The 23,975-nt window shown below is 46.3% G+C and overlaps 1 protein-coding gene across 1 annotated transcript; it reads left to right on the plus strand.

Moving 5' to 3' along the window:
• The first annotated feature begins 5,087 nt into the window (after nucleotides 1-5,087).
• LOC137535343 (zinc finger protein 420-like) lies at nucleotides 5,088-22,305 on the plus strand. Its single transcript, XM_068257170.1, has 4 exons — nucleotides 5,088-5,947; nucleotides 6,190-6,236; nucleotides 10,749-11,305; nucleotides 20,262-22,305. Exons 3-4 carry the CDS (start codon nucleotides 10,873-10,875, stop codon nucleotides 22,055-22,057), a joined length of 2,229 nt encoding a protein of 742 aa, XP_068113271.1. The 5' UTR covers nucleotides 5,088-5,947; nucleotides 6,190-6,236; nucleotides 10,749-10,872; the 3' UTR covers nucleotides 22,058-22,305.
• The last annotated feature ends 1,670 nt before the right edge of the window (nucleotides 22,306-23,975 follow it).

Below are 23,975 nucleotides of genomic sequence, written 5' to 3' on the forward strand. Positions count from 1 at the left end.
TCTCCAGCTGGTGTGGGGTCAGCCATTGCTCCACCTCTTTGTTAAGAGCAGCCAGGAGAGCTGGTCCAGTGTGACTCTCCGCTTTGAGGCAAGACATGTCTAAGATGGCGTGACACCGTCGTACCTGGCATGCAGCGTAGGCTCTGGGGAGATGGGGCTGTGTAGCTGTAGAGGAGGAGATGGCAGCACCACTAGAGTTGAACTTCCACTCAGGCAAGGAGGAGGAGGAGGATGACAGCGAAGAGGATGTAGCAGGAGGAGAAGAAGAGGAGAAGGAGAGGAGGTGGCAGGAGGCCTGCCTGCAAGCCGTGGAGGTGTCACAAGTTGGTCCGCTGCACAGCCACGTAATCCCTGATTGCCATCGTTCACCAGGTTGACCCAATGGGCTGTGTACGTAATGTAGTGGCCCTGCCTGTGCTTGGCAGACCAGGCAGGTGGACCCTTGACCCAACGCTCTTCGCCAGAGATGACACCACTTGCCTCTCAATTTCACGGTACAGTTTGGGTATGGCCTTTTTAGAAAAATAATTGCGGCCTGGTCTCTTCCACTGCGGTGTCCCAATGGCCACAAATTTACGGAAAGCCTCAGACTCCACCAGCTAGTATGGTAATAGCTGGCGAGCTAATAGTTCCGCCACGCCAGCTGTCAGACGCTGGGCAAGAGGGTGACTGGCAGAAATTGGCTTCTTCCGCTCAAAGACTTCCTTCACGGACACCTGGCTGCTGTGGGCAGAGGAGCAGGAACCACTCAAGAGCAGAGGCGGTGTGGAGGAGGGTGGGTGTGAAGGTGCAAGGGAGAAAGCGGCTGAAGAGGCTGCACCTGAAGGAGGAAGAGGAGGCGGAGGGTGGCTTGTCTTTTGGGTGCTGCTTTTCCTCAGGTGTTCTTCCCATTGCTGTTTGTGCCTTTTCTCCAGGTGCCTTCGTAAGGCACTTGTCCCTATGTGAGTGTTGGCCTTTCCACGGCTCAATTTTTGGAGGCAGAGACAACAGATGGCTTTGCTCCAATCTGAGGCACACACATTAAAACATTTCCAAACCGCTGAGCCCCCCTGGGGTGATGGCACTATGGTGGCATCAGCAGCTGACGTTGAAGGGCATGTTGGCTGGCTGTCCATAGCTGGCGATACATGGCGCCGGACACTGCCACCAGCTGTTTCTGAGGACGAGCCCCCTCTGCTTCTTTCAGGGACTCGTCTCCTCCTACTCCTCTCTGACTCCCCCTCTGAACTGTCCCCCTGGTCATCTTCTCTATTGAGAACATAAGTGGCATCCGTATAATCATCATCATAATCATCCTGCCCAGGTTCGCTTTCCTCAGACACCTCCACAACTGCACCAACACCAGGTACTTCATCATCCCACTCCTCACACGTTCTGTCCATAGTATCGCCACCTAACTCAGACGTATGAGGTGGTGTAACTTGCTTAGCGCCTTCATCTTGTTGTAGCAGTATTGGCTGTGAATCAGTGATTTCCACACCAAATAACTCCTACGAAGTGTCAAATGCACCGGATGTGGTGCTAGTAGTAGCGCTGGTGGCTGTGGGAGATGAGGTGTTCTGTGTTAAATAGTCAACAACGTCCTGACAATCTTGGGAAGTGATGGGACGTGCCTTCTTCTGAGCACTGTACTTTGGGCCAGGGCCGCACGAAATCACTCCAACACCACCTCGCACAGACCTGCCAGTGCCAGGTGGCCTTCCTCTGGGTCTGCCTCTACCTCTTTCTCTACCTGTGTTTTTTATTTTGTCCTGCTCGGGGGGGATGCTAGGTATATGCTGTGATGAGGTGGGTTCACTGAACACAAAAGATAGGTATATGCAGTGAGGTGGATTCACTGAACACAACAGCTAGGTATATGCAGTGAGGTGGGTTCACTCAACACAAAAGATAGGTATATGCAGTGAGGTGGATTCACTGAGCACAACAGCTAGGTATATGCAGTGAGGTGGGTTCACTCAACACAAAAGGTAGGTATATGCAGTGAGGTGGGTTCACTGAACACAAAATGTAGGTATATGCAGTGAGGTGGTTTCACTGAACACAACAGCTAGGTATATGCAGTGAGGTGGGTTCACTCAACACAATAGCTAGGTAGATGCAGTGAGGTGTGTTCACTCAACACAACAGCTATGTATATGCTGTGAGGTGGGTTCACTGAACACAAAAGGTAGGTAGATGCAGTGAGGTGAGTTCACTCAACACAACAGCTAGGTATATGCAGTGAGGTGGGTTTACTCAACACAAAAGGTAGGTATATGCAGTGAGGTGGGTTCACTGAACACAAAAGGTAGGTAGATGCAGCGAGGTGGGTTCACTCAACACAACAGCTAGGTATTATGCAGTGATGTGGGTTCACTCAACACAACAGCTAGGTATATGCAGTGAGGTGGGTTCACTCAACACAACAGCTAGGTATATGCAGTGAGGTGGGTTTACTGAACACAAAAGGTAGGTAGATGCAGTGAGGTGGGTTCACTCAACACAACAGCTAGGTATATGCAGTGAGGTGGGTTCACTCAACAGAAATGGTAGGTATATGCAGTGATGAGGTGGGTTAACTAAACACAACAGGTACTAGGTATATGCAGTACTGGGTATTACAATGTGCAGCTCCCTGTCACACACACAGGTAGTCACTGAATGTGCTGGGCCTGGCAGTGGCTCACACACAGTATGAATTATCAAGGCTGTCTATATTGCAACACAAGTGTCAGTGGGACACACAGAAGAAGAAAAAATAGATCACAAGAACAAGATTAGCTCTCAAAAGAGATGTTGTGGAGTGCTATTATAGCAATAAGATTCAGCCAGGAGCAAGCTAAGAAGCCAAGAGCCTAACTAATCTCTCCTTAAGAGAAACAATCTGCAGGAGCTCGCCCTACTCTGACTATAGCAGGCACACGATTGAGTGTACTGGCCGGCACTCCCTGCCTTATATACAGGGGGGAGTGGCTCCAGGACTGAGTGTACCCTAATGGAGCATTATGGGGGTGAACCGAACTTCTGGAAAAGCACCCAGAGTTCGCCTGGAACCGTTCACCAGCGAACCGTTCGGGCCATCTCTACTCCCTGCCCAACATCTCTCAATACCCTGCTCCTGCTGATAAATCATAGTGCGCGGGGAGGAGATGCACGCAGATGTTGGAGCCTGGCCGGGATGACATGGGGGCGCGCAGCCAGTGAGAGTTGAGTTAGGCTCAATCCTCTCTCTCACTGGCTGCCCGCCCCCATGTGATCCCCATGCAGGCTACGAGTGTCTATATCTCTGCAGCCATGCTTCGTTGCCATGAAAACGTTCGGGTCACTGCCGGTGGGCACTCCGGTCCCCCATATCACAGGCACCTCTGCTCAGATCAGGGGCACTGGCCCCACTTGTAAGCCCCTAGCGACGCCACTGGCTGCGGCTCTCCCCTCCATTACAGCTCACCCCCTCTAGGGCGGCTGGGGTCACCCCACCTGGTGCGGGTCGTTCCCCCGTCACAACGCTACTGCATACCATAAAGTTTTCATAAGAAAATTAAGATTGTTTAAAATTCTAAGGAAATTCAAACCAAACTGGTCCTTTCTATCTTGGTTCATTTTACTTCGCATTGACACTTTAAAATATGGAATAAAGTCAATGAAACACATTTTTCAATTGAGTAATACATTTATTCACATAGATCTGTAAATCAGTCCTGAAAGAGGGACAAATTAGGATGAAAGAGGGACAGGGTAGCCAAAAGAGGGACAGTTGGAAGCCATGTAGTTGGGTAGGGTGAATTGGGGGGGAAAGGGGTGGGGCAGTGTCCTCTAACTAACATCAATGGGGTCAACTTGCTCCAGCTTGTGTGAAGCAGTACACTAATTACACTACCTGATTGATGTATACACACGCAAGGTGTTTTGCAGCACTTTATGCCTCCAATTTAGCAATGCAATGTGATTTGTGCCCTTAAAACCCTGCTGTGCCTCAAATCCGTAATTTTCCCCGGGACTTTTGGCGTGTATCCCACTCCGCCATGCCCCCCTAAAGGTGTTAGGCCCCTTGAAACATCCTTTTTCCATCACGTTTGTGGCCATAATTAGTGTTTGTAGTTTTGAAAGTTGGCCTGCTCATTAAAGTCTATTGCGGTTTGCAAAGTTCGCGCAAACCCGAACTTTTGCGTAAGTTGGCGTTGGAGGTTCGGGAACCTGAAATCGGAGGTTTGAGCCATCTCTACTCTGTTTTTCTCATGCTTTTGTCAGTTTTACGGTTTTCTACCTTGGTACCATATTGTTTTTTTGTTATTTGACCATATTTAAGGTTTGTAATAACAGACGGAATTGCTATTATAATATGTAAGAAATCATGGTGGAATCATCTATATTATAATAAGCAATAGTAGAAGGTCCATAATTTGTGGTAAGAATAGCACAGAATGTTGATGTTACACTAGCGGTTGTTGTTGTAGAAAAATCCATATGTTGTGTGTACATATTGTTTGTATGCGTTGATTTGTATAAGATGTCATCATGATTTTTCTTTTTCTTGAACTATATTAAGTTTGAATATTTTGAAGATCATATTCCCCTTTTTTCGGTCACCTTAAATGTAATGATATTTCTTCCTCTTATATTTTGACAGTTGAATGTTGAAAAAATGTCATGGTCCAAACAAGCTATTCTGCTATCCTGTATTCCGCCATCCAGAAAAAAATGGAGCAACACACATTTCCATCCATACACAATGTAATAATGTATATAATGCAGCACAGAAATTGTCCATAAGATGGCAGCACTATACCACAATGGCCAGTACCCTGCCTTGCCGATTGTACAAGATGTCCCTTCTGCGACTACTGCCCATTAGGGCAGCATGATGGGACGTTGTGGGCACACTGCTCGCTTTTATCACACTACAGCCTGGTTCGACTGGTGCGACGAAAACGTCGCACCGCTTAACTTTTTTTGAACATTTGCACTTCACTTTTTTTTTTCCATCTGCGATCTCTCCTCCGACACGCCTCTCTCAAGCCCATTGGCTGTCCCATACTCACGGCCTCACATGCCTACCTCTCTGCTACCCCCCACCTCCTACAATTCACTTCATGGCCGCCCGGCCGGCCGGGGAAACTCATCATGCTACACGGCCGGGGATCGCAGAGACACCAGTACAGAGGCGCCTAGTGTCGCCACCCCACTATACTGATCACTTTGCTGGGTCATCCTGCTACTGTATCCCCATCACATCTAGGCTTCCTCTCTTGGAAAACATCACCAGCCCTGACTCACCATTTACTGACTTATTACTCCTATTCAGGGACACCGGGACGGGACGAGGCAGACTGGCTGCAGCCTCTCAGCGCTTACCCTAGAGGGCGCATTCCTCTGCACTCTCCCTGACGCACCATTCCTCTGCCCTCTCCCTCCTGCTCTAGCATCTTCCCGGTCACCTCAGCCTTCTCCTCCTCTTTAGCAAACAGCGACCCGCCTGCTCGAAGCTCTTACAGACAAGTTGTGGCACGGCTGTGTGTACAGCGGGTTGCTAGGCAACAGCAGCAAGATGACTTCTACTGTGACGAAACACTCTCTCTATGACGTAGCTGGACTCTGTGGGGAGGGACAGGGATCCCCTGCTGACATTCAATTCAGACAGCAGTCAATGCCCATCTCTGCTCATTGATGACTGGACAGGCAGACCACCCAGCTCTTATCAGCTGCTGGAGGCCTGAAAATCGGCCTACAATTATCGGGGGACTTACAATCATTACAATGATTGCACAACCAGTGGCTGCAGTTAGCCTACTCACCACAAGATGGACAAATCCTCACTTCCAGGTGGAACGCACAGAAAGAAGGAAATTAAGCCAAAGACAGGAAATGATGTAACAGCAGGAAGAGAAGTTGCAGGAGATGGAGGGAACACACGGCTGGAACATGGAATTGTGTGATTGTTGTTTGAGTACTCCTGTTTTGGATGCCCGTGTCCTTTTTGGTTTTAGGGGGTTGGGATATTCAGAGGGGTTTTGGGAATGTTTCTACTAATAAAGTATTTTTTGACATAAAGTTCTGAAGAGTGGTGGCTGTTCTTAAATTTTATAGGTGTTACTGTTGCATCATTCAACCTGCCTTCCCTCGGGCACTCGCTTGAGGTGAACTTAGTCTTTTTATTGACTTGTGGACTAGGTCATACATTTTTTTTCTTGACAGGAAATGATGTAACAGCAGGAAGAGAAGTTGCAGGAGATGGAGAGAAGACACGACTGGAAGAGGTAATTGTGTGATTGTTGTTATAAATTGAGCAGAGCAGAGGTCGGGATGGACATACTTTGTTACAGAGGAGGTGATAGTACACCTGTCACTATCCTTATCATCCCCCTTGAAGTAATTGCCATACAAGAGACTTTTATAACTACTGAGACTTGTTTGACAGTTGTCTAGTGACTCCCCTACACGTGCCATAGATTATGTCTGGCATCTCACCTTCCTAGTAATAATTCAGTCACATCACAGAGACAAGAGAAGATGTATATGGAATATAGCCATGTCCCTCCAGTGCCAGCATCTCACCTTCCTCGTAATAATTAAGTCACATCACAGAGACAAGAGAAGATGTATATGGAATGTAGCCATGTCCCTCCATTGCTGGCATCTCACCTTCCTAGTAATAATTCACTCACATCACTTAGACAAGAGAAGAGGTATATGGTATATAGCCATGTCCCTCCAGTGCTGGCATCTCACCTTCCTAGTAATAATTCACATCACAGAGACAAGAGAAGATGTATATGGAATATAGCCATGTCCCTCCAGTGCTGGCATTTCCCATGTACCTTAACCATTGCCCTTCACTCACACTAGGAGAGAGACACGAGGGCGTCAAAACCTCCTGTGGTTCTCACTTCTTCTGCTTACCTTGTAAACAACCCAGTATTCTATTACCTCTTATTGAAAATGTATCAGACTGTAATATACATATTGACTATACATGATATACATGCATACAGTCAGCTGTATCACAGTTTAAGTTTAGGTGGGGGGAAGTTAGTGTTAGGTGTAGGGAGGAGGAGGTTAGTGTTAGGCGTAGGGGAAGGTTAGTGTTAGGTGTAGGTATGGGGGGGGGGGGGGGTTAGTGTTGGGTGTAGGTATGGGGGGGGGGGGGAGATTGGTGTTAGGTGACTATACATGATATACATTCATACAGTCAGCCATTTCACAGCTCTCTTGTGTTAGGCGTAAGTAGGGGGAATGTTAGTCGGTGTTAGGTGTATAGAGGAGGAGGTTAGTGTTAGGTGTAAGGAGAAGTTAGTGTTAGGTGTAGGTAGGGGGAAGTTAGTGTTAGGTGTATGTAGGGGGAAGTTAGTTTTAGGTGTAGGCATGGAGAAGGCTAGTGTTAGGTGTAGAGAGGAGGTTAATGTTAGGTGTAAGTAGGGGGGAGTATAGTGTTAGATGTTGATAGGGGAGGTTAGTGTTAGGTATAGATAGGGAGAGGTTAGTGTTAGGTTTAGGTGGGGGGAGGTTAGTGTTAGGTGTAGATAGGGAGAGGTTGGTGTTAGGTTTAGGTGGGGGGAGGTTAGTGTTAGGTGTAGGGAGGAGGAGGTTAGTGTTAGGCATAGGGGAAGGTTAGTGTTAGGTGTAAGTAATGGGGTGGGGGGTTAGTGTTGGGTGTAGGGAAGAGGAGGTTAGTGTTAGGTGTAGGTATGGGAGAGGTTGGTGTTGTTGAGGGAAGGTGGGGGGGAAGAGTTAGTGTAAGGTGTGGGGGGCGGGTTAGTGTTAGGTGTAGGTAGAGGGAGGTTAGTGTTAGGTGTCAGTAGAGGGAGGTTAGTTTTAGGTGTAGGTAGGGGGGAGGTTGGTGTTAGGTGTAGGTAGGAAGAGGTTAGTGTTAGGTGTAGGAAGGGGGAGGTTAGTGTTAGGTGTAGGTAGGGGGAGGTTAGTGTTAGGTGTAGGAAGGGAGTTAGCATTAGGTGTAGGTAGGGGGGAGGTTGGTGTTAGGCATAAGTAGAGGGGATGTTAGTGTTATGTGGGGGGTGGAGTTAGTGTTATGCATAGGTAGAGGGAGGTTAGTATTAGGTGTAGAGTTGGGCGAACTGTTAGCGCAACTGCAGCCGAACTGTTCGGCTGCCCAACCTGTCATGTGGCTGTGGCTCTTACTACTTCCGGGTCGCAATGACCTGGAGTAGTACGTCTGCGCTGGCCCGGCAGAGCGCGTCCTAGATCGCGCTCCTGTTGCCGGGCACTCTCTGCGCATGTGTGTGACGTCACTCATGACGTCACACACATGCGCAGAGAGTGCCCGGCAACGGGAGCGCAATCTAGGACGCGCTCCGCCGGGCCAGCGCAGACGTACTACTCCGGGTCATTGCGACCCGGAAGTAGTAAGAGCCACAGCCACATGACAGGTTGGGCAGCCGAACAGTTCGGCTGCAGTTGCGCTAACAGTTCGCCCAACTCTAATTAGGTGTACGTAGGGTGAAGGGTTAGTATTAGGTAGAGGTGTGGAGGGAACATTGCACCCATTTTAACATGTGGTGCTTTTAAATGTACGCCTTGAAGGGAGTAGTAGAATTTTACTTTAGGGTAGTAGGCCTTTATTCCTGAGAATGATACAAAGTATCTATATATTGGACTAGGTTAGATAATTGCCCCTCAGGGATGGAGACATAGAGAGGAATATAATCTGTGAATAGTGTGGAGTGGAGCTGTGACTGGCTGATCCTGTATGCCATGGAATACTGAGCCCATAAGATCTTCGTGGAGCAGCTGCCACCTCCAGCTGGTGCCTCACACATATGCACACTCTCTGCATTACCTTATCTCTGGATTTCTATTACTTCTTATGCTATAAATTATGCAGCTAAATACACCTGTTATCATCTGTAAGATAGGTAGAAAACGAGGTGCACAGGACAACTAGCCTGGGTCACTCCGGAGTGCTCAAGGCCCAAAATAGTTCCACCAAGTTAGATACTGTAGAGATAGGAGCGGCCGGGCACATCCAGTAAAAAAAGACCTTTATTGAAATGCATTTAAAATCGGTGCAGACAAACTAGACGACAGTCAGCCAGAAGAGAAAGGGGCAAGCATGTAACAGATCATCAACAGCTGTTTCGCACTCTACATAGGAGCGCTTCCTCAGGACCTGTGCTTATTACTGCAGTCACAGGAGTTGTATGTTTATCCCAGCCGTTATGGGAGGCCGGCCTGTTTCTCTTCCCTGTGAAGGAGGACATTTTCCCTGATAGCTTTTCCCAGCAGCTGTTCATAGCAACAGTCACTAAGGCCGGCAGCCAATAATATGTTGTGCATCAAAAAAGAAAAACAGTTGAATCAGGCACTGCAGTGGTTACTGTTTTAATGGTGTTTCAGATTGTGGATAAAATCACCATTGTTATATCAAAATTGTGACATTCAAAAAGGTAGGTGCAAAACATCATCATCTGTAGAAAAAATCGTCATGTGCAAACATCTTGTGCATTCAAATAGTTGCAAGAGGAGGATGTCCTACTATATCAAAAGGTGGCGGTGGTGGGTGCAGGGCAAAATCGGTAGCCTAACGCCGTTTCGCACGGCGGTGCTTCTTCCGAGGCTGATCCACTCGGAAGAGCCCTGCACCCACCACCGCCACCTTTTGATATGGTAGGACATCCTCCTCTTGCAACTATTTGAATGCACAATATGTTTGCACATGACGATTTTTTCTACAGATGATGATGTTTTGCACCTACCTTTTTGAATGTCACAATTTTGATATAACAATGGTGATTTTATCCACAATCTGAAACACCATTAAAACAGTAACCACTGCAGTGCCTGATTGAACTGTTTTTCTTTTTTGATGCTGATCCTATGTGTATTTTTCGCTAATTAGTCATGAGCACGTAGTATCTGTTATAGTATCAAGGTGGCCTTTAGAACATCTGTCCATCCCCATTCCCAGTGACACGGCTACAGGTTTTGTAGTGCCGGCAACCTTTTGCTCCTTGATTTGATCAATAATATGTTGTGCAATACAGTTGTTGTGGGTCAGTGGAGGTCTCAGGGTAGGGATGTTCTGATGGAGCAGGTTCTGTCCATTGTGTCCAGTTGCAGCAGTTCAGACAGTGCCACCGGATGACCATATCCATTGTATCTCTGATGGAGAGAAGCCAATGTGCAGTCAGGAGCCACTGGTGTTGGGTGGTCCCGCAGTGGGAGAGGTTGGAGTATGCAGAAAGATGATGGCTGGTGAGTCAAAGCTAGGGGGTGGAGCCAGGTAACAAGGGGCTTAGCTGGTAGGACAGGCAGAAAAGATGGAGGCTGCAGCTGGGGAGGGGTTGGGTGGCCTCTGCTGCTTTGGTCTTGGTATTGGCACTGTCCCAGTTGGGAGGTTTGTTGCTCTTGGAGGGTTTGGGGTTAGTAGGTGATGGACAGGTGAGGTCAGGATATGGAGCTGCAGTTCCCTCTGCCTAGTTCATTAGGTGCCAGAGCCATAAGTAATGATCATTTGTAGCTAATTAGCTGCAGGCCTCTGCTCCTATCTTCATCTGTCTCCAGCTGTTCTCTCCTCACATCCTCATCCATTTACCGCTGCCGGCACTGCTGTAACCTCCCAGGAATGTGTGCATGGAGAGGAGGAGAGAAGCACCAGATGATGAGCAAGGCACACTGGGAGAGAGGACTGTGGTACTGAATGTGCAGGAGACCACAGCTTATGGGATATTATCACCCCGAGCAAATTATGTTCTTTCCTGTGCTCTGTTTATTACTGCTAATATCTTACAGCTTTAATTTGTTATCCATTTCAGAACTGAGTTCTGAGCTCAAAAAACAAGAGAAGGTATCCGAGGAGTGTTCTGCAGTCTGTAGAAGAGAAACACATGATGAGAACAGACAAAGAGAAAGAAGTATGTGAGGAGTGATCAGCAGTCTATGGAGGAGCGTGACATGATGAGGATAATTAAAGAGGAAGAAGAGAAGTATGTGAGGAGTGATCAGCAGTCTATGGTGGTGGGTTACATGATGAGGATAATCAAAGAAGAAGAAGAAAAGTATGTGAGGAGTGGTCAGCAGTCTATGGAGAAGGGAGACATGATGGGGACCATTAAGGAGGAAGAAGACATGACATATGTGAAGGATGATCAGCAGTCCATGGAGAAGGGAGACATGATGGGGACCATTAAGGAGGAAGAAGACATGACATATGTGAAGGATGATCAGCAGTCTATGGAGGAGGGTGACATGATGGGGACATATAAAGAGGAAGATGAAGAGACGTATGTGAGGAGTGATCAGCAGTCTATGGAGCCGGGTGACATGATGAGGACAAATATAGAGAAAACCCCATATTCAGAGGGCAGAACAGGTGAGTAATCAATATTAAATGTTGAATATCTTGTTGGTTATTATGACTGTGTCACTGCTCACAGACTAGCCATATTAGGAGTTAGAATGCAAGGATCAGTGCAGGGCTGTGGAGTCGGAGTCGGGGCAATTTTGGGTGCCTGGAGTCGGATTCGGGAAAAAATGCACCAACTCCGACTCCTAATGAATTTAAACTGAAATTAAAATAGAAAATATGATAAAATGTTCTATTTCTCAGATAATAGTCATCATAAATAATTTATACATACAGTAATAGCTGTGCTTAGTCCACAAAAATGAAATAAACCAATCAAAATTAGTTACTTGTTAGGGCTGCACGATTTTAGGGGAAAAAAAATTCTCTCAAAAATTGCGATTTCGATTTTTTTTCACGATTTTCTTCAAATCAAGCTTTAGCACTAAGTTCACATTGCCCCAACTACACTCTGCTAACACCTGATGATCCACCAATACACTACACTATGCTAACTTGAATCTTGATGCCCCACCAATTAAACTCCACTGCACAATGCTAACCTCTGATTCCCATCAATAACACACTAAGCTAACTCCTGATGCCCACCAGCTATGCTACAATGCACTACTCTAATGCTCGCTCTAGACACCGCGATGTGTCTTATCAATCGAGCTGCTTATGCGGCTCGATTGATAAGTTCCGACAGGTCCGATTTCGCCGCCGCCGATTCCCTGCTTGTTCCCCACGAGCGGACAATGGCAGGGAATCGAGCAGAAGATAAGCGGCGCCGGTGGGGACGAGGGGGGGTCGAATCTGATGCACGTGGGGACGCGGCGGGGATGGGGCAGAGGCGATCCGGCGGCTAATCGAGCCGCCGGATCGCTCCGTCTAGATCCAGCTTAACACCTTCTGCCCCCATTCCCAGCTACACTACACTTAACCCCTGCAGCTACAATGACTACTCTGCAACTGCCACTGTTAAGCCTGAAGCACTAGGCAGACAGGCTAGTTAAAGTAGTGGCTAAGCTGCATGGGCATGAAGCAGAGCCTGTGACAGAGAGCACAGCAGGACCAGGCAGATAGATCATACACACAGACTGTATACAGGGTGTATACCAGGGCTGTGGAGTCAGTCCAAAAATTTACCGACTCTGACTCCTTAGTTTAGGATTCCTCCGACTCCTCGACTCCGACTCCTCTAATTTGCATATTACAATTGTGTTGATTAACAGTATGTAACGTGAAATTTGTCTCTTAACTGCCAACGCTTAGGAATTTTACAAGACAACTGAAGTGAGAAGGATATGGAGACTACTATATTTATTCCCTTTAGACTAAAACTAGTCCTTTATAAGAGTACTTGTAAAGGGTACAGACCGGAACAAAGAACAAGAATTAGTTATTTGTGCTGCTTCAATAAAGCAGTCCCCGTATTTTTAAAGTCAGATATACATATTTAAAGTCAGATATACACATCTGATTGTGACTGTACAGTGTATATGATGTGTACACAGGAATCTCTTATATATACTAAATAACGTCTATGCTGTAAGAATAAAGCCTGATGTGTAGCCGTGTCACTAATAGAGATGGTCAATGAGATGGAAATAATTCTGCATTGATGCTGGTTTATGCAAATGTACTCTCTTTGCTCATAAAATCAAATAAATTGATATGTTGTTAAAATTTGGTTTGGTGACTACAAATTAAAGGGTACCTGAGACGGATGAAAAGAAGAGTGTTATACATACCTGGGGCTTTCTCCAGCCCCCTTCAGGCTAATCAGTCCCTCGTTGTCCTCCTTCACCACCTGGAACTTCTGCTATGAGTCCCGGTAATTCAGCCAGTCAGAGCAGTCTGGCTACGTGCCGCTTCCACAGCCAGGAGCATTCTGCACAGGTGTAGTACGCCCCCGGCAGCGGAGTGTGTGCATGCGCACTACGCCAGACTGGCTCAAGTACCTGGACTCATAGCAGAAGATCCAGGTGGCGAAAGAGGACAGCGAGGGACTGATTAGCCTGAAGGGGGCTGGAGGAAGCCCCAGGTATGTATAAAACTTTAATTTCATCTGTCTCAGGTTTACTTTGGTACACAGTAGTACTATACTCTACATATGCACTCCCCACAGAGCTGCAGGGAATCCACTGAGAATGTTGTGCACATTGAACAGAGAGGTGTTGTCTGTCACCCATAAACCTTGTTCAGATTGTGCATGAAGAATGTGTAATAGAGGAAGAATCTCCTCATTCCCCTGCAGAGTACCTGCACATCACTCTTACATGTACCCACAGTTACATTGCCTAGGGCCTGATAGATGTTCTTTGTTCCAGTCTGTACCTTTTACAAGTAATCTTACCAAGGACTAGTTTTAGTCTATGACTAAAGGGAAAAAATATGGCAGTCTCCATATCCTTCTCACTTCAGATGAATTTTAAAATTCCTAAGCGTTGGCAGTTAAGAGACGAATTTCATGTTACATACTTTCAATCAACAAGATTTTAATATGCAAATTAGAGGAGTCGGAGTCGAGGAGTCGGAGTCGGTGGAATCCTAAACTGAGGAGTCGGAGTCGATGGATTTTTGTAACTACTCCACAGCCCTGGATCAGTGTTGCACCAGTAAATAGTACATTTAACAGCAGCTAATTTGAAAATAAGAGTATCCACCTCTCTTACAAAGATAAACAATATCGTGTAATAATCAAAAAAGTGCTAAGTGCATTTAAAACACCGCTATGTAGCAATTCATCAAAATAAAATGTGCAGTAACAAGAATACATGAATAAATAGACAATAGTATATATCGGTACCTAACTACAGTCACTCACGCATTCAGACCACGGACACCTCCACTCACTGCAGTGACAAAATGAACTGGGAGGGTCCTGAAAAAGTGTGCAAAAATAGCAAATCATGAAAAGCAAAAATATGTCATTAACCTACTTATAAACAAAATGATGCATTTAACCTGCTAATAAGCTCTGCAGGCTTCTGTGAAATAATCATCAACCATTAAATGTGCTTGAAAGTAGTTTAGCAGTTTGTAGTCGTAGCACATTTAGTGTAAATCTTATGCAGGATGATGCAGGTCAGATTGCTTTTCCCTTTGTGCGGGTGAATGTAAGTCACTAGCTGCAATTGCTGCAATGACTGGATAATCACTAATAGAATGTGCTGATGTTCAATGGTAGTTAAAGAGGATCTGAAATGAAAATAATCATATGATATAATGAATTGTATGTGTAGTACAGCAAATAAATAGAACATTAGTAGCAAAGAATAGAGTCTCCTATTGTTTTCAGTACAGGATGAGTTAAGAAACTTCAGTTGTTATCTATGCAGAAGAGCTGCTGAGAGCTCTCCGACAAACTGGGTGAAATACAGTCCTGTTTTCTGAGGCACTTATACATCAAATAGAAAGCGAGACACAGCTTCAGATTAGGTTTTACTGCCGGGGAGTTCAGAGGATCATTAGCTCCGCTTTGTTTTATAGTTTGAAATACAGAGTGTGGTTTGTAATTGCAAATATGACAGAACGATGCAATGTTATAAAGAGAGACTGAAGCCTTTCAAAATACCTCTTTTTATGCTGCAGGCTTCTTCATCAATATAACCCCAGCTGATTCACCGCAGGGTCTCAGCAGAACGAGGGCCTTATACCCCCCAAATCCCGGAGCAAAATTCCACGGCTTTCCATGTCGCGGATTGTGCTGCCAGGGAGGCGGAGCTTTGCGCTGTAGCTCTGCCTCCAGTACAGTCAGTCTGGCTGATCGCTGCCTCTCCCCTCTCAGTGAAAGAAGACTGAGAGAGGCGGGGAGAGGTGGAGCTTTGCGCTGTAGCTCTGCCTCCAGTACAGTCAGTCCGCGCTGATCGCCGCCTCTCCCCTCTCAGTGAAAGAAGACTGAGAGAGGCGGGGAGAGGCGGAGCTTTGCGCTGTAGCTCTGCCTCCAGTACAGTCAGTCCGCGCTGATCGCCACCTCTCCCCTCTCAGTGAAAGAAGACTGAGAGAGGCGGAGCTTTGCGCTGTAGCTCTGCCTCCAGTACAGTCAGTCTGGCTGATCGCCGCCTCTCCCCTCTCAGTGAGAGAAGACTGAGAGGGGCGGGGAGAGGCGGAGCTTTGCACTGTGGCTCTGCCTCCAGTACAGTCAGTCTGGCTGATCTCCGCCTCTCCCCTCTCAGTGATAGAAGACTGAGAGGGGCGGGGAGAGGCGGAGCTTTGTGCTGTAGCTCTGCCTCCAGTACAGTCAGTCTGGCTGATCGCCGCCTCTCCCCTCTCAGTGAAAGAAGACTGAGAGGGGCGGGGAGAGGCGGAGCTTTGCGCTGTAGCTCTGCCTCCAGTACAGTCAGTTTGCGCTGATCGCCGCCTCTCCCCTCTCAGTGAAAGAAGACTGAGAGGGGCGGGTAGAGGCGGAGCTTTGCGCTGTAGCTCTGCCTCCAGTACAGTCAGTCTGCTCTGATCGCTGCCTCTCCCCTCTCAGTGATAGAAGACTGAGAGGGGCGGGGAGAGGCGGAGATCAGTGCAGATTGATGCGAGTAGATGCAGAGCTACTGCACTGAGCTCTGCCTCCAGTACAGTCAGTCTGGCTGATCGCCACCTCTCCCCTCTCAGTGAAAGAAGACTGAGAGGAACGGTGAGAGGCGGAGCTTTGCGCTGTAGCTCTGCCTCCAGTACAGTCAGTCTGGCTGATCGCCACCTCTCCCCTCTCAGTGATAGAAGACTGAGAGGAACGGGGAGAGGCGGAGCTTTGCGCTGTAGCTCTGCCTCCAGTACAGTCAGTCTGCACTGTTCTCCGCCTCTCCCCCCCTCTCAGTGAAAGAAGACTGAGAGGGGCGGGGAGAGGCGGCGATCAGTGCAGATTGATGCGAGTAGATGCAGAGCTACTGCACAAAGCTCTGTCTCTACCCGGAAGGAGCCCCAAATCTTTCCCCGGCTATTTCAGGGGGATTAAGACCTTGTTCTGCCGCGTCCCCACGGCGAATCAGCTTGAGCTATGATGATGAAGAGGCCTGCAGCATAAAAACAGGTATTTTGAAAGGCTTCAGACTCTCTTTAGAGAAAAGCTATATAACTAAAAATAAAATGATGATACTCTTTTCTTTGCTACTAATGTACTATTAATTATCCGTACTACACATACAATTCGTTATCTCATAGGTTTTGTTTCGTTTCAGTGTCACTTTAATACACAGGAATCCTGTGCAGAGTGTATGTAAAACACAGTTTTGAAAATAGATGTTAAACGTGGGCTGAAACGTGGTGAGTGCAGTAGGCAGCGTGGTTTGCAGACACTTACCATGTGTATTTGTAGATACCCCTGTATTAATAAGGCCTGGAGAAGGGTGTTGTACCCGGGTGCCCCATTTTCTCCTTTGGCCCTGGCTTGCTGCTATTTTGTATTAAAGTGAACATCGGCGCCTGATTTGGCGGACACTTGAGTTGCATGAGGAATGGGAATTACACGCCCGTGCTGCATCCCTGTGAGATCCATGCTGCGTTTATTTCAGGAAATGTTAAATAAGCCATACTATTTACCTGCCTAAACATTTTTAGTGGCAGCCACTGTCTGAGAGGCCTAAAAAAAATATTTAGGCAGGTAAATGCCCAATTTTTCAGGCATCTCAGACAGTGGCTGCAACCACAAATGTATTAGGCAGGTAATCCCAAATTTGTCAAGCCTCTCAGTCAGTGGCAGCAATTTAAAATGTTTAGGCAGGTAAATGCTGATATATATATATATATATATATATATTTTTTTTTTTTACAATAAAGTTTTATTAAGTGAAATAAAAAAGGTGTGTACAGTCATACACAGGTATACACAAATCAAATCCATTTGTGGGGCTAAAAACATAAAAACGTACACAGTTCAATTAAGCATGTTAGCCAGTTTGTCACATGTTAGAAGATATAAAAAAAAAATCTGCTAGACAGCAACAGGCTGGTATCTTGGCATTACTGGAAAGGGGATTGTGTCTGCTATGCATGAAATAATCTATTGCCAGCTGGGAAGCATGCTAACCATGATTACAAGGTACTTACATACTGAAAGCTAACAATAACAATAATAATAATAACATTTCTATAGAGCTTTTCTCCCATAGCATGCAAAGCGCTTAGGCTCTCTCAGATTCAGAAATTGGCAGTAGGATGAAGTATTGACACAACAGAAATTATATTTCTGCAAATGCCAGACTAAACAGGTGGGTTTTCAGTCTGGATTGAAACACGTCCAGAGATGGAGCTGTCCTGATCTGCTGAGGTAAGGATTTCTATAATGTAGGAGCAGCATGACAGAAGGCTCTGGAACCACAAGTTTCCAGGTGAACTCTGGGTATGACTAGATTATTAGAACATGTGGATCTGAGATTGCGGGGATTGCTACACAGCTGTAACATTTCTTTCATATATCCAGGGCCAGATTATGTAGTGATTTAAATGTCAGTAGGCCAATCTGGAATAGGTCCCTCCATTCTATAGGTAGCCAGTGAAGGGAGTGCAGGACTGGTGTTATGTGGCAGTGATGGGGTTGGTTAACAGTCTGGCAGCAGTATTCTGTATCAGCTGTAGGCAGTACAAGTCCTTTTTTTGGAAGGCTGGTGTAGAGAACATTGCACTAGTCCAGTCGGGATGTAAGGAAGGCATGAACTAAGGTTGGCAGATCTGTGGGGATGAAGTGCTTGATTTTTGCAATGTTCTTCAAGTGAAAATAGGATGATTTTACCACAGCAGAGATGTGGGTTCTGAAGTTTAAATCCCCATCAATTAGAACTCCCAGGCTACGCACATGCTCAGAGCTGTGTAGATCTGTGCCTCCTATTCCCAGTGGTGAAGACTTCAGGAGAAGTTGTTTTTGTTGTCATTCGCTTCCCTCCGATTAGAAGGACTTAAGTTTTATCTGCATTTAGTCTCAGCCAGTTGTCACTCATCCATTGCTGTAGTTCAGCTAGGCAGGTGTTTATTGTTGGGAGTTGGGTCTGTCACCCCAGGCTTGAAGGAAAGATATAGTTGGGTGTCATTAGCATAGCAGTGGGATGTCAGTCCGTCAGGTATGTCAGGCTGAGAGCTAGCAGAGGCATCCCATAGGCTGGCAGGTGAAATACACAACCTGTGTTTTGGGGTATCATTGGCGCTCCTTCCATCTATCCCATACTAGAGTTCTTGATGGCCTCCTATCTACACACACTCGTTTTTTTTTTTATAAGGAAATGAGCTGTCTACTCTTTTAACCCAGTTTTGAAAGGTTAGTGGCGAGGGCACAAGCCATCTATCTGCTTGCCGCCTCTTGCCTGGCCATGATCAGCACTCCTGACAAAAAGGATTTACGGGGAGTTGCCAAACCCTCATCATGTATGACACCCAAAATGCATACAATTGGATCAGCGTTCATAGGGAACCTTGTCATGCAAGAATTTTGTAAGTTGTTTCCAGTCATCTATTATCATGGGGTAATCCTTAATAAGATGAAAAAAGGGGGGTGCGGGAGATATTTGGGACAGACATCAGTGGCCATGGAGTTATATTTAACTAGCCTGTTCGGGGTCAGGTAGGCCTGCTGGAGAATATATAATTGCATGATTCTACCATGAACATAGGGGGATACCTTTTCACAGCATCAAGGGCATCTTCCCAATCCTCATCTACATTATTATTATTATTTTTTTTTTTATTATTATGATTATTTAGTATTTATATAGCGCCATCATCTTCCGCAGCGCTGTACAGAGTATATATTGTCTTGTCACTAACTGTGCCTCAGAGGGGCTCACAATCTAATCCCTACCATAGTCATATGTTTATGTATGTTTTGTACAGTACATGTATTGTAGTCTAGGGCCAATTTAGGGAGAAACTAATTAACACATCTGTATGTTTTTGGGGTGCCCGGAGGAAACCCATGCAGCCACGGGGAGAACATACAAACTCCTTGCAGATGTTGAACTGGCTGGGATTTGAACCAGGGACCCAGTGCTGCAAGGCGACAGCGCTAACCACTACGACGTTGTGCTACCTAAATAAAAATTATATACTGATTGAAGTTGTTCTTCTTTCCACGTGTCTCTTGTGACACAGGATGCAGATGGCTTCTGTACTGTATCAGGCAGACACACAGAAATAAGCCCACACTGCAGAGCCTTGTACTGATGCTCTGGTACCGGTAGGAGTGACTGGGCATTGTGTGTGGCTGACCCCAGGTGACTTCACACTTTCCTGTTTGCCTCCTGTCCCCTGCAACCTCTCCCTGCTTCTCACTCTTATCCTCCCTTTCCAAGGCTCTGTCTCTCCCTCTGTTTGCTCCTCCTTCTGTTCCTCTCTTGTGGGCACCCATGTGACATCCATCACCCCCATCGCTTACACTTCCCAGCTCACAGTAGGTGCCACAGCAGGGAAATGGCACCTTGTGGTGACCTCAGTACTGTCGTCTGAGTGTCTAACTTCCTCTATACACACACCTTATTAATATGGATCTACGTATATAACTTTAATTAGAGGAAAATTAGTAATAAAACATAATATTTAATTCAATTAGGATAAAAACATTGTAAAGCCGCTCAAACATCATTGTGAAGTGAAAACACAGTGGGGGTCACCTACGCAGCTCTTACTGTTACTGTAAGGCCTGGGACCCACTAAGCACTTGTGATTTGAGAAGCCCTTGATAATGTAATACTATGTGTGTGATCACACGTGAGGGATGGGATTTGTTGTTTTATCCCCCATAGCATTACATTAGCAAGAGCTTCACAAATCACAAGTGCTTAGAAAATTGCTGCCAGTGGTTTCCAGGCCTAGCTCTTAGCTGGTGCAAATTGTATGCTAATTATATGCAAAATTCTGCATCTGCTTCATCTGGTCCATTTTCAAACTGCATAAACTTTGCCTCAACTTGGAATTCTTAGCAGCTCACTGACCATCGCTAATGATAATTGTTCCTCCTCTCAGAATTCTCTAACATGAAGTGATGATGTTTCTCTATTTGCAGGGTGGAGTCCCGGCATCAGGAACCTCTCAGAGACTCGTCTCTCTGTATCCACAGACTGTACAACGGATGATGATGTCACTGGACAAGAGTCTCCTGCAGATATCCTGGTTACCCCAAATTTTCCCCCAGACTCCCCTCACCTGTCTAACCCTGAGGGGCCTCATACCCAGCACAGCTCTCCCCCTGCTGGAGGGTCTTATTCCTGTTCCATGTGTGGGAAATGTTTTGTTCAGATATCGCATCTTGCCAGACATGAGAGATCTCACACTGGAGAGAAGCCCTATTCATGTGCTGAGTGTGGGAAATGTTTTGTTCGGAAATCACATCTTGTCAGACATGAGAGATCTCACACTGGTGAGAAGCCCTATTCATGTGCTGAGTGTGGGAAATGCTTTGTACAGATATCGCATCTTGTCATACACAAGAGATCTCACACTGGTGAGAAGCCCTTTTCCTGTGCTGAGTGTGGGAAATGTTTTATTCAAAAATCAGTTCTTGTTATTCATGAGAGATCTCACACTGGTGAGAAGCCCTATTCATGTATAGACTGTGGGAAATGTTTTGCATCTAAAGAAGGCCTATTACTTCATGAGAGATCTCACACTGGTGAGAAGCCCTATTCATGTGCTGAGTGTGGAAAATGTTTTGGCTCTAAATCAAACCTTATCAAACATGAGAGAACTCACAGTGGCGAGAAGCCCTATTCATGTGCCGAGTGTGGGAAATGTTTTGTACAGCTATCACATCTGGTTAGACATCAGACATCTCACACTGGTGTGAAGCCCTATTCATGTTCTGAGTGTGGGAAATGTTTTGTTCGGAAATCACATCTTGTCAGGCATGAGAGATCTCACACTGGTGAGAAGCCCTATTCATGTGCTGAGTGTGGGAAATGTTTTATACAGATATCACATCTTGTCACACACAAGAGATCTCACACTGGTGAGAAGCCCTTTTCATGTGATGAGTGTGGGAAATGTTTTGTTCAGAAATCACTGCTTGTCAGACATGAGAGATCTCACACTGGTGATAAGCCCTTTTCCTGTGCTGAGTGTGGGAAATGTTTTATTCAAAAATCAGTTCTTGTTATTCATGAGAGATCTCACACTGGTGAGAAGCCCTATTCATGTATAGACTGTGGGAAATGTTTTGCATCTAAAGATGGCTTTATACATCATGAGAGATCTCACACTGGTGAGAAGCCCTATTCATGTATAGACTGTGGGAAATGTTTTGCATCTAAAGATGGCTTTATACATCATGAGAGATCTCACACTGGTGAGAAGCCCTATACATGTCCTGAGTGTGGAAAATGTTTTGGCTCTAAATCAATCCTTATCAAACATAAGAGATCTCACACTGGCGAGAAGCCTTATTCATGCTCTGAGTGTGGGAAATGTTTTGTACAGATAACAAATCTTGTCAGGCATGAGATGTCTCACACTGGTGAGAAACCCTTCTCATGTGCTGAGTGTGGGAAATGTTTTGCACGTAAATCACATCTTGTCAGGCATGAGATGTCTCACACTGGTGAGAAGCCCTATTCATGTGCTGAGTGTGGGAAATGTTTTGTAGAGAAATCACAGCTTGTCAGTCATGAGAGATCTCACACTGGTGAGAAGCCCTATTCATGTGCTGAGTGTGGGAAATGTTTTGTACAGAAATCACAGCTTGTCAGACATGAGAAGTCTCACACTGGTGAGAAACCCTATTCTTGTGCTGAGTGTGGGAAATGTTTTAGGCGTAAAGAAAGCCTTGTCAGTCATGAGAGATATCACACTGGTGACAAGCCCTAAGCATGTGTTGTGTATGGGAAATGTTGTTGTTTGGAAATCACTGCTTGTTATATATTTGTGTTGAGTGTGGGAAATGTTTTGGCCATAAGTGGTCTTTTACAATGTTTTTATTTTTGTCTCTTGCAAAGTGCTCATAGAAATATTTCAACACAGAGTCCTGAGGACACTTTCATGCTACTCAGTTTATTGGTTTGGTAAAGCTGAATGGAGGTGACATGAGGAGATAAACATGGGTATATATAGTACTAACCTGAGATAGAACTTGCCTGAGTTCATGTTTTATATTTTTAATTGTAAGGCCCCGTTCACACTTGCGGTTTTGCGAAAACCGCACCGGATGTCCGGACCGCACCGGAGCCGGATCGGACCTGAACCGTACGGTTCCTGTCCGGATCCGGTCCGGATCCGGTCCGGTTGCATACGGTTTCCGTGCGGTATGAACACGGTTGCGGTCCGGATCCGGATTCTTAAAGAGATAACAACCTGTATAAATACCTGGGGTTCTGGGAGGTCAGCAGAAGCTCTGGGGTCATTGTTGGAGACAGCTGGACGTGTGGAGACCATCCTTGGATACAGAGACAGCAGTTGGGACCATGGATCCAGTCATTTTTTACGCTTATTACCTGGGAATTCTCTCCTTCCTGTTGTTTACCTACTACTATGTGGGGAGAAGGCGTGCTCCTCGCAGGAGATGGTGGGTGCACCCTCTACTAGCCAGGAGGCAGAGGAAGGGAGAGTTCCAGGCCCTCTACCGGGACCTCAGACGACACCCACAGAAGTTCTACAGCTACACTCGGATGTCTATTCCCCTGTAAGTATATAGGCCTAAATACACCAACCCCCACCATTCCTAAACACCCCACCCTCACCCCCACAACACCTCATCCCTGTATACCTAGCTAAACACACCACCCTGACCCCCACACCCCTGTATACCTAGCTATACACTACACCCCCACCCTCCACAACACTCCCAAACCTCTGTAACCACACCTCCCCCATCCTCCACTCAACACCTTGTCCCACAACATACTTTACAGCTTCTTCCTTTCCATCTCCTGACAGGTTTGATACCCTTTTGGAGATGGTGAAGGATGACCTTAGGAAGAAGGATACCACGTTCAGGAGAGCAGTCACACCACAAGAACAACTACTCATCACACTGAGGTATGTAAAAACAAATTTTTTTATTGCAAAAACAACCACTTTCCAACATGGAAACATTCTTCCAACATGGAAGACAAAAAAATAACATATCTATGGTATAGCCCGGTCAGTTTTAAGGAACACCAACCACCAACTTTGTGCTGGAAGAGTTGCAGGGCATAGCTGCCCAAGTGTCTTTCGGGGACACCAGTCCCTAATATTAAAGTGCTTCAAAAACCTAACCACTGGCACATGACCCTCTGAGCCATGGATGAAGGACACAGGTCAGTGAAAAGGCTAGGCCTCTCACCGACCAGTCAAGGTGTCCTTCATCCATGGCTCCAAGGGTCTTGTGCAAGTGATTAGGAACAAGAACAAAGTGAGGAGCAAGAGGAACCGATGGCAGAGGTGCATGACTACAGGTGCAGTGCAACAGGCACAAGGTTGTGACCCAGGTAGTGTGTTTCGGGGACACCAGGCCCTAATAAATTGAAGTGCTTCAAAAACCTAACCACTGGCACATGACCCTCTGAGCCATGGATGAAGGACACAGGTCAGTGAAAAGGCTAGGCCTCTCACCGACCAGTCAAGGTGTCCTTCATCCATGGCTCCAAGGGTCTTGTGCAAGTGATTAGGAACAAGAACAAAGTGAGGAGCAAGAGGAACCGATGGCAGAGGAGCAGGACTACAGGTGCAGTGCAACAGGCACAAGGTTGTGACCCAGGTAGTGTCTTTCAGGGACACCAGGCCCTAATAAATTGAAGTGCTTTAA

Source organism: Hyperolius riggenbachi, chromosome 10 (assembly GCF_040937935.1).
Source record: "Hyperolius riggenbachi isolate aHypRig1 chromosome 10, aHypRig1.pri, whole genome shotgun sequence".
Classification (NCBI taxonomy): Eukaryota; Metazoa; Chordata; class Amphibia; order Anura; family Hyperoliidae; genus Hyperolius; species Hyperolius riggenbachi.

What these genes read in the sequence shown, in the direction of transcription:
- LOC137535343 (XM_068257170.1), top strand. Translation starts at nt 10,873, where the DNA reads ATGGAGGAGCGTGACATGATGAGGATAATTAAAGAGGAAGAAGAGAAG. An exon ending in ATATTCAGAGGGCAGAACAG is followed by an intron (nt 11,306 to 20,261) that starts GTGAGTAATCAA and finishes CTCTATTTGCAG; the next exon opens with GGTGGAGTCCCGGCATCAGG.